The sequence below is a fragment of the Pagrus major genome, chromosome 15 (assembly GCF_040436345.1).
Source record: "Pagrus major chromosome 15, Pma_NU_1.0".
Classification (NCBI taxonomy): domain Eukaryota; kingdom Metazoa; phylum Chordata; class Actinopteri; order Spariformes; family Sparidae; genus Pagrus; species Pagrus major.
In genome coordinates this window covers 5,982,087-5,993,257 of record NC_133229.1, presented here as the reverse complement: position 1 = coordinate 5,993,257, position 11,171 = coordinate 5,982,087, and the positions used below count along the sequence as shown (strand labels likewise).

At 40.6% G+C, this 11,171-nt stretch overlaps 1 protein-coding gene across 1 annotated transcript; it reads left to right on the top strand.

Annotated features, from left to right (window-relative positions):
• The first annotated feature begins 226 nt into the window (after positions 1-226).
• On the top strand, positions 227-3,750 carry rps24 (ribosomal protein S24). The gene is made up of 5 exons (XM_073481872.1): positions 227-309; positions 1,018-1,083; positions 1,175-1,384; positions 1,985-2,098; positions 3,664-3,750. Exons 1-5 carry the CDS (start codon positions 307-309, stop codon positions 3,664-3,666), a joined length of 396 nt encoding a protein of 131 aa, XP_073337973.1. The 5' UTR covers positions 227-306; the 3' UTR covers positions 3,667-3,750.
• The last annotated feature ends 7,421 nt before the right edge of the window (positions 3,751-11,171 follow it).

Genomic DNA, 11,171 nt, shown 5'->3' with positions numbered 1-11,171 from the left:
TTTAGAGCTGACAGCATGAACGCTGGAGGGAAAAAAATGTTTTAATGCCGAAAAAATATATCAGGCTTTGCATAATGCGCTGATGTTTTAGGCTTCTTCTTCATGTAACGCATTTCAAATACAATAGCTGAATATTACGTGTATTGACACAAACATTAAATAATCTCACCGAGTTGTTTATTTTTTAGTTACGTTTTTACATCAGGCAATGCAAGTACGTGCCCACTCATTTTTCTGCAGGCATTAATCCGGTCGCCTGCTGGTCCTTCCTCCTTTTCTACGTCCCTGAGCAAGGCCGGCGTCAAGATGGTGAGTCTTGTGGCAAAAATACTAGTAAAATCCGTTCAACATCGAAGCCATCCGCGCATCGACATACATTTCATGCCCATCAAATGATCGTTTAAGTCTCCCTTATAGTAAAATATAAATATTGATGTGGTACGACGGTATATGAGTGGAAATACAGCGGCTCCATCCCAATGCTATGCTGATTGTGTTTCCACCCGGACGTGATACACACTGACTTTACCTGTTTGGGGTTAGCTTGTACAGTTACAACAATGTGTTTTCATTTCTTTTTTAACACTACAGCATACGGTAAAGCTACACGGTTGTTCAAAGACACATTGTAGTATTTAGAGGTAATAAAGTAGTTATTTATGAACGTGAAGTTATGGGTCCTAGCGGCTAACGTTAGCATATGCTACACTGCCAAGTTAGACATGGCAGGGCCCTCGTGAAGTGAGAAAGCATGTTATATTACAACAGTACTGCCCAACTTTAACAACTGGCACACAGTTGTTGTAAAAACAGGCCATATTTAGGCTGCAGAAGCATGTGAGTTTTCAGGTAAGTGAGCTAGCTTAGCCAATGTGATGGCAGAGAAGTTGACAGTGTTGTGATACAGTGTAGAGATACCTTTGCAATAAAATGCTAGGACGTTTTGGTTTAGTGTTCAGACTGCACATGTAGTAGTTGTTGTGGTAATGATGATCTTCTATCTTCTCCTATCTTTAGAATGACACAGTGACAGTCAGGACCCGCAAGTTCATGACGAACCGGCTGCTTCAGAGGAAGCAAATGGTAAGGTTTTAAACTCCCCATTGTGTTGACGCCATCATGAAATTATTTTCCTGTTATACACTAATTTATTCTCTGCCTGTCCTCTGCGTAGGTCGTCGATGTCCTGCATCCCGGCAAGGCCACAGTCCCCAAGACTGAAATCAGGGAGAAACTTGCAAAGATGTACAAGACCACCCCTGACGTTGTGTTCGTCTTTGGCTTCAGGACTCAGTTTGGTGGTGGCAAGACAACAGGCTTTGCCATGGTTTACGACTCCCTAGACTACGCCAAGAAGAATGAGCCCAAACACAGACTGGCCAGAGTGAGTACACTGAGTACATCAGTGCTTTGATGGCTTTATTCACAATGACCAGAGAGCTTGTTTTGTGTTATGAGTGGAAGGCATCCTTTTTTTCCCACTCATCTTACAGATGTCTTGTGGGACATTAAATGTAGTTTAATGTGATACAGCTTTTGTCTGAAGGCCTTTGCTAATATTGTAGAGGCTCTAAACTCTCCTCTGAGTGCTCATGTACCACATTGCCTGTACAGCATGCTATGTAGTTTGCAGAAGAGCAGCACATGGAAGTTGGTTAGTACGATGGGTACAGTTGAAAGGTGTGATGGTATTGAAAGCTGTACCAGAAAATGAAAGTTGATCATCCATAATTGACATCAGAAACTGCATACTGATTTGGAAGCAGTTTGAGTAATTTACTGTAATGTAGATATGTGCACAGTTCAAGTTATTTTATTAATATCAAAAATTAATCATCCAAGGACCTATGTAGACCCCTAATAGTTGTAATACACAATTTTTGCTTCTTGTCATAGAACTCATTGTTGTGATATAGTACAGTATGATTACTAACGTATTAAGTATATTCTGGTAAAATCAAACATGTTCATTTGTGTTCCTCAGCATGGTCTCTATGAGAAAAAGAAGACCTCAAGGAAACAGCGCAAGGAACGCAAGAACAGAATGAAGAAAGTACGAGGCATCAAGAAGGCCAGTGTGGGCGCTGCTGGCAAAAAGGTATAGTGACTGTTTTATATACTTGGTGCCAAGTGAACTATCACTAACCATGTATACAGTGTCCTCTTGGTCCCGTACAGAAAATTAAACTAAGTGTTCCTGTCATAGTATGTCGTAGGGAAAGGGATTGTCTTTCCTCATGTGTTGTTAAGGGGAAGTCATCATTTAATCTAATGCCCTTGATTCTTTGATTTCATTACACACCTATTCTTTTCCAACCCTGCTAATCTTTGTTTTCCACAACTCTTTTACTGTTATAATTTTCTTTTGTCATCTTTCCAATCTTATCAAATGTTCTTCTGGAACTGTAGAAGGTAAATGTTGTTCATACATAGACTAACTGCAGTGTGCAGATAATCCAGGAGTTATAGATACAAGCTAACTCCTCCCTTTACACCATCACCTACCCACCTGAGAGCCTTGATGCTTGTCCCTCTGGATGTACATGATGCATCCATGATGCATCTGATATGAAAGGATTTGACCCACCAGTGATTCCTTGTCTTAATACTAATGACTACACGTTTAAACTGAGAACTAATAGTGTTGTACACCCTATTGTTGAAACCTAATTACAATGCGAGGAGATCCCACAGCTCATAATGGACAGTACTTTAAAAATCCAGTACTAATCAGTGAAATCCCCCAGTGTAGTGTTTGTTTCAATCAAACCCTGCATACTCCTGTCCAGTCACTGGCCTAAAGTTACCAAGAATGGATCTCTGAATTTCAAAACTTAGTTGGACTATTTTGATACTTTACTGTTGCAGCCACAGTAACAACTGTCTTGTAAAACATCAATGATGTCCAACGACGTCTAGCTTGCTTTTCATTGGCTTGGATCTAAATGTGGAACATGACCTGTGTAGAACATCCACTACACATCCATTCAGAGATCTTTTCTATTCCATGTTTAAATTTCAACATGTTAACATAATTTTTGTTCCATCTTTTGTTCTTGATTTTGCTTCCCATGGATTTCTTTTGCAGAAATGAAGTGTCAGTGTGCAGGTATATAGAAGCAGAAAAGGCATGGTGTGCCATTGTGTTGCACATCATAAGCTGATAAAGCAGTGCCCTGCATGTCACGCCCTACTTTCCCCTGCAGTTTTCCTTCCCATGTCGTTTCAAAATCCCTGCTAATAGGTTTTCCCCTGCCTACCCCACTCCTTTGTACTACTGTCTCTGCTAAGACAGGTATATCCATTAGGCTCTGATCACCCTGGCTTACTTTAAACTACTTCAACAACACTTCATCTGTAGTTTATAGAAGCAGAAGTTGGGTGTAGGATGTGGATCTTAGTTTTCTTAGTGTATTGAGTGTGGGGCAGCTAAACTAAAATCCTGCCACTGTATGAATTTCTCACTTTCTTCTCCGTTTCTTCTTAAAACATCTTAAACGTGATAACAGTGTTTTTTCATGAAAAAATTACTACAAAACTTGTATGATGTCGTCTGAAAATACTGTATACCTTTTGTGGTGTTACTCTTTAACTTTAACTGCTTGTATTGTCAAAGTTTCTTATTTCTGCTCTTGTACTAATTTTGTTTTTTTCTCCCTACAGTGAGCCCGGACATCCAGGGAGGGTCTCCATGCTCAAGATGTTCTTGTATATTGTCATCAAATAAATTTGGAAAAAATCAGAAAAAAATGTGGTCTCTGGGTATATTTATTTGAACTACTTTCTGATGCCTATATTTTGAGTTGAGCTCATATCTTGACTGTCAAACAAGTCTGAAGGTGTGTCTGTAAAAATGCTTGTTTGTGAGTGATTGCTATCCACAAACAACGTATATGGCTCGAGTTGTATTGCATTTTTAAGGAAACTAGGGTTGTTTCCAGTACAAAGTATACTATTCACAACACGTAATTACCTTCGCCAAAGAGGTTGTTGGTTGTTGTTGGTTTGTCGGTGGGATTACACAAAAATAATGAACGTATTTCCAGGAAGTTGGATAGAAAATGAGTCTCTGCCCAGAAATAGACCCTGTTAACTTTTGATATTCTCAGGGAATAATGCATGGATCTTGATGAAGAAAAAAAATCAGGTGTGTTAAGGTGCCCGGTATCTGAGCGAGTACAATTTGATTTAGATCTGGTGATCTTAAATTATGGTTCAGCAGTTATGGGTAGTTTTAAAATTTAGAGTGATACAAACGATCAAGTTTGGTATTAGATTGGGTTTGATTGAATTTAAGCGGCCTGTTGGACCTTGATGGAGGTATGCACTCTAGTGAGTGCCATTCTAGTTTGGTTTTGATTGTGCAATTTGACTGAAATATTAAACTTGAACTTTGATAGTGACATCTAGTGGTTTTTTAATGACATTACCTCAAAGCAGCCAAATTAATCTTGTTTTCAGCTGTCCACTGTCCACACTGTTTAACTTGGCATGGTAATGTCAAACTTAATGATATACTGAGATTATAAAGATCTTGTTTATTGTTTTTATATGATTAAGTCTCAGTCAAAACATGCTGACCAATCTGAGGCACATTATTTCTGTTTTGTGCCTAATAATTTGTCTTTATTGATATACATATTTTGGTAGTTTTTCCACTTTAGGACTGTTCAGCTTTTACAAACATTTTCTACCACTGTCACAGTAATGCTTTTAAATTTGTTTGAAGATTCAGCTGTAGTAACCCAAAAAGGCCACATGAGGACTCCCTTTGTTGAAGAAAACACAAGACTTGTTCTACACACTGTAGCCGTCACTAAAAGTATTTACCTGTTGGATAAAGTATTCACCTCTAATTCATCCTAGAGGCAAAACCCCCTGACGGTTAAAATGTACTAATTCACACAGATAGGCTTGTCTATGTGAGTGTGTGTGGACTTTTCCTGTTTATAAACACCTTTTGGAACAGAATGGATATCCGTCTGTACAGCGTGACCTTTTAAGATAATTTGCATAGAAATACCCTGAGAGAGTGTGTAAATGAAGTGATTAAAATGCCAGGGAATGGTTTGTCCTCAGGGTAACCCCCCTCCCCCTCTATCCCCATGCCTTCCTCCCAATTTCTCCCATTCTATTATGGATATCAATGTTTCCACATGCAGGAGCTGTAACCAGGCTAATTTCTCATAAGAAACTGAAGAGAAATGTTAATCAATGATGTAGTATTGACTCCATTAATAATGAATGATGGCATGCTACGAGAATCTTGCCTGAAATCATGCAATCAAATGCTAAAAATGACAACTTGCAACCTCCATTGACCTTCTGTGATGCACCTGAAGTCCTGAAAGGTGATATTTTTTTAATCTTGTGTGTGCAAGATCTATAACTTGCCTACAAGATGAATAATTAATTTGCCCAAGAAAAAATAATCGCTTTGGTGGACTTCAGGACCTCTGTAACCTTCACTTTCATGGAGGTAACACCCTCCCCAAGAGCGTTATCCAAAGTGCTGTGACTACTGTATCCATATTAATGCAACATCATCCTGTTAGAGACCCCCTTCACCCTCTATGTCACACATATTATGTCTCCAACCCTGTAATTTGACATATTTTCATGCCACTACTAAGTCTCAAATGTAGGGCAGACATTTCTCCACCACAGTCCTCAGTGTCTACACCAGAAGCAAAAAAAAAAGGAAGAACAGTAGCTTGGAGGCACTTCCATTGACACATTTTGAGTTGAGGGCTCTTCTTTCCCAGTAGGAAGGCCTATATATATACCCAGAAGCCCCTGTGGGCTTTCCTTCAATCGATGCCAGCCGGCTAAGATTAAACACTGACAGTTTGTCAAGATAATTTGGACTCAGACACAACAGGAACAGAGGTTACTGTATCAAGACCCCATTGAACTGGTGTAAAGCTGAATCCATTTTCCTGCAGAGCGCCCAAATACTTAGACTTTATTTTTCCTCAACAGAATCTTAAACCCACTATGACCCAGAAAACAGCAGGCAGCTTCATTTATCTCAGCTGAAGTGTGTGTTTGTGCCTCTGTGGAGGATGCGAGTGGGTGGGTGACTGTTGCATATAGGTGTGTGGAGGAGAAAAAAGGTGCAGGGGACAGACGAGAACTGTGGCTCTGTGGTGCTCTACTGGTGTGTGGCTGTGGGAGGTTTGACATAAGTGGAGCTTTCAACCCAGGGAATGGTAACAGATGGTGTTGGGAAATTAAGCTCCTCTCTCCACAGCCCTGTCGCTCCGTCCCAGGAGTCTCTCTCTGCCTCTCTGTCTTTGTCTCTCTGTCTCTTTTCTTCTCTCCCCGCAGCATCTTTTTTCAGGTTCTCTCACTCATTCTGCTTGCTCCTGTTTCTTATCTTCTGACCTCCCTCCTTTGTTTCTGTTGTGTGGGACGGATGAAATCAGTTTCCCTCCTCGCTTCTCCTGTGTTTTTGTTAAAAGAGGAAGGGAGGATGACATCAGAGGGATAATGAGCAGGCTAATGCAATAAGCAGGATATTAGAGTGAATAGCAGGAAGAAATAAAGCAAAAAGAGGACAAAAAAGATGATGTGAGGATGAAGATGAGAGGTAATCCCTCAGACGATGATGTACGATGTATGCATTGTACGGTAGCCGTAGCCTCAGCATCAGGAGACTATGCCAAAGGCCCCCGGGGACCCCCACATAAACCAAATAAAACCAGATAAAGGTCTACATTCACCTCTGATTTCCTTTCGGGCAAGAAGGGGGAATATTCCTCTGCCTGCATGTACAACAAAGGTGTTTTTGCACTCAGGTTCATGATAGATGGTTATGAGGAACACATGTTTACGCCCTCACAACAGGTGCACTTTTAATGGCCTGTCTCTCTCCATGCAGAGAGCTGAGCTGTGGTATTATAAGGAGAAAATGAACAGAATTCCTGATGACTCACGGCGTGTTTTCGCCAGCATGTCCATGCACGTGTCAATAGATGTCAAAGACTATGATCTCAATATTGTGTACTGCAGTTCATTAATTTCTAACAATGCAGCTCTAAAAATGATATTACATAGTGATTTAGTTTATATTTCTTTCATATTTGGCGTTCTACCACATTTAGGTTTATAATTACCAAGCTGTCCTGAGTTTGTTTTGCAACCATCAGCTCCAAACTGTATGTTTTCATCGTCGCTGTGATCATTTCGGCACGGGGCAACTTGGTGCTGTAAAGTGTGTCCGGGCATTCGAGGATGCTATGCATCTTAATGAGGTATGTCTCTCTTGTTGGCCTCAGCAGGGGAATCATCACAGCTCATTTTGCAGTCCTGCAGTGTCCTATCAGCTTTGGCAGCCTGCACTAAGTTCACTCCATCTGCCAGTTGCTAGGTGCTGATATATAAAATGATCTGTGCCTTGGTAGCCCCTGAGCACCAGGGAAGTGATTTGCTTTTGAGGACAAACTGTGTTTCGTGAATCCTAATTATCCTCTTTGCATCACCAGCCTGACATGGTTTTGTCATTTATCCCTCTCTGGAAGCAGTAGAGGAGGGAAAAATACAGCAGAGACTGCAGCAAACCCTACATCTGCTCAAACAGACACAGTATAGTTGCTTAATGCAACAATAGTATTTTCCATCAATCCCTTTTCACAGGTTCAGCGAGAGGTGAAAGAAATGATACCTGCTGTCTAATTCTAGCACTCTAACCGGTGTGCACATGTGAAAAATCACTTCTCGGTTCCAATCATGTGAGGTGTATTGAAACCGCTCTGTGGCCTTTTTTCAGACTGCGAACATGCTGTCAGAGGCTCCGAGGACATCAGACCGGTGTAAAAGCGTGTCGGCTCACCTGCCTCCCTAACACCCACCTACATCCTCATGAATTCTGTTCATTTTTGTTGGCATGGCAAGATAGTGTGTTAAGCAGGAAGAAAAGGGGAGCAGGGGGAATTATATGGATGGTTGTAGAAAAGGGTTTTGGCTGAAGGGGAGGTAAAGGAGAGAGGGAGAATCGGGAGGGTGCGGTAATGAGAAAGGGCAGCAGATGTGAGTGACAGTATGATGGAATGCTCTGTGTGATAGCCATGCTGTACTCTCTGGACTGGGAGGTGTGTGTGTGCATGTGTGTGTCCTTGGGTTTTAGAAGAAGGATACTCGATAAAGGCTTATCAGGTTTGTGCAAAAATATAGTTATATGCCCTGCACACCATTTCCCAGGCAATTCATCACGGTCCATCAATTTGCCAATAAAACTGAATTAAACCAAAATACTAAATAATCCACCATTACATCGTTCAGATATATTTGCCGTGGCTGTGCTAAGCTCTTGTTGGCCTGTTCTGTTCTCGACATGATGTTAGTATTAATATTATTGCTAATCATGGGCTTATCGACGCCACTCTCATGCATGTACGCTACCGCAGGCTTAACTTAGCTTAGCTTAGCACAAGGACTGGAAACAGGATAATAACTAGTGTGGCTCTGTCCAAAGGTGACAAAATCGGCCTACCAGCACCACTAAAAGCCACTTATTAATTATATCTCATTTCTTTAGTGGTCCAGCACACAACCCATCATCAAACCACAATGTGTCAATTTTGTATCGATTAAAGGGAAAATTCACCCCAAAATCAAGACGACATATTTTGCTCCTACCTGTAGTGTTATTTGTCCATATAGATTATTTTGGTGCGAGTTGCTGAGTTTTGAAGATATCAGCAATGTCTATATTTAGCCTAGTTAGCTAGCCTCTCATCCATGAGTAGAAGCACACTTCCTTCTCCGCTGTGACATGGAAAGAAAAATAGAGACATGAGGAAACATCTGCTGATTATCTTGAGTAAGCAGGTCATGATTTCTGGATAAAAGACATTGCTGTTGAGTTTTTCATTTTTTTTTGGCGCTTTGAGCACCGCAAGCCAAGAGTCATCTGGTTCCAATATATTCAAGAGAAGTCAGACATCTCTATGGCTGATATCTCCAAAATTTGGCAACTCACACCCAAACAACTGATGGATAAGGCTTCCTTTGAGTGGCATCCAGCTCATCTTACTCTCGGCAAGAAAGCAAATGAGCCTATTTTAAAAAAAACACCAAACTATTGCTTTAAATTTCTTGGTCGCACTCTTCAAAAGTCAATTATTTTCTCTTGTAAAGGCTTGAGCATGACATTTATGTGAATCCAGTAGGGATACACAAAGAAACATAATTTGAAAAGCAAAGAGAAAAAATGACATGGCACAAACCCAAATGGTTTCTAACTTATCCTTATTCTAGAGACGTTAACTGCATAAGGGCAAATTTATAGATTCAATTTATGAACAAAATGCTCCCTCGAGCACGAGTCTGGTCCAGTTTTTCTTCAATCAATGAAACAAATTTGTGTTTGGGACTTAACGTTGCATTGTGCAGCCTCCAAAGTACCAATATGACTGTGGTACATGGTTTCCCAATAGCAGTCGAAAACCAAATTGTCTCAGTCTCTTGTGGGTGCGCAGCAGTTTGATACAGTCTCTGTATATCAGCGGAGAACACGGTCAAATTCTAATGGACTTTATTCCTGGTAAGGATGGGACAAGGTTGTGTTTGGACTACACACAGCACCCGGCTGTCTGCATGGCTGAGTTATTCTGCCATTTTTCAGCCCGTGCACATTCCTCCACTCATTGGTATTCCTGTTCATATTACCCTCTTCAATCAGCAGCAGAGAAGCTCTGATTAATGGCAACAGTGAGAGCAATCTCCCAGTGATTCATTAAACAGGACTGGCATGAATAAAAAGGGAGATTTGCTCATATTGCCTCTCAGATCCCATAATATGTTCTGTCGCTGGAGAAATGCATAATTCATGGTGTTGTTAGTGGCTCTCTCGACGTATCCACACATACAGTACATAGAGCGGTATGAAATGAGCGAAAAAGTCTAATTACTTGTCTTCACTACATCAGGTCATAGTTGGAGTAATTTATGTACTCTGTTGAAGTTTGGGACTCGATTTACACAGCAGTTTTAACACTTACCCAAGTAATTAAAATGTAATAGATCTTATAACGACCGTTTGACTGATCATCTTATTGCTGGACCATTTTGTGGCAATCCAGAGCCTCAGCTTGTCGAGATATAGAACGTTTTTAGAAACATCAAAATGGTTATTCAGCACAGGAGACTAAATATTAAGCTATGTAACTTCTGCCTCTAGGGGGCTCTCAAATCTATCAAAACAAAACAGAAGTTATTTTGAGGGCCTTGCAGAGTGGCGGGGGAGAGCCGCTGTTCAGCTCCTCAGAGCCGGCTAGAGAGTCAGGTGCAGAGCCAGAACCTCTGAAGAATAAACAACCGGAGTCACACCAGATTCTGTTCTGATCCGGAGTCGTTTACCGATGGGAGGAGAGCCCAGAGATTACTATTTTATTAAGAGGTGGATTTATCTTCACTCCTGTTTATCAACCTGACTGCAGCAATGATCTCTGAAGGTGAGCTCCATTGTCAAGAAATGTACTTTACTTGTGTGTGAGGCATTGCTAACTAACGTTGGCTTACAGCTAATGTACAGCAATGCCCACATAATACTTCTTTAATAACAGGTTGAACTTTGTCTAGAATTATATGCCATATTCTACAAGGATTTGCTGGTTTTGTGTGGTGCTAAATAGTGAGTATAAAGTGACCTATTATACATTCTGTTCCACTATAATACCATCATATTTTTGTACTTGCTGACTCAAAATAATGGCATATTTGTCTAATATTTTACATACATGCTTCTAAAATTGAATATTTGTTCTGTCTGGTTTGCCAGATTTTTAGATCTTTATTTGGATTCTTAAGCACTCTATATCAAACATCTTTACACTGCTGTCTGCTGCTTAGCTTTAGTGTTAGTTTTACTTGGTGGCTCAGTAATCCCCTTTATTTAAAGGGACAGTTCAACCCCAAATAAAAATATACAGATTTTTCCTCTTAGCTGTGGTGCTACTTATCCATTGAGATTGTTTTGGTTTGAGTTGCCGAGTTTTGCAGACAACAGCCCTAGAGATATCTGCTTTCTCTCGTCCTTGGCTGAGCCGTAATGTTAGCTAGCTAATTTAGCTAGCCTTTCATCCATAAGTAGATGCACGCTACCCTCTGTGCAGTGATACGTTTTGTGGCTGTAGTTCCGTAGAAAGAAAATAGTACCTATATGAAAT

Excerpts from the sequence above, each read along its gene's own strand:
- rps24 (XM_073481872.1), top strand. Across the intron at positions 1,084-1,174 it reads TGCTTCAGAGGAAGCAAATG|GTCGTCGATGTCCTGCATCC; the intron begins GTAAGGTTTTAA and ends TCCTCTGCGTAG. Across the intron at positions 1,385-1,984 it reads CCAAACACAGACTGGCCAGA|CATGGTCTCTATGAGAAAAA; the intron begins GTGAGTACACTG and ends TGTGTTCCTCAG.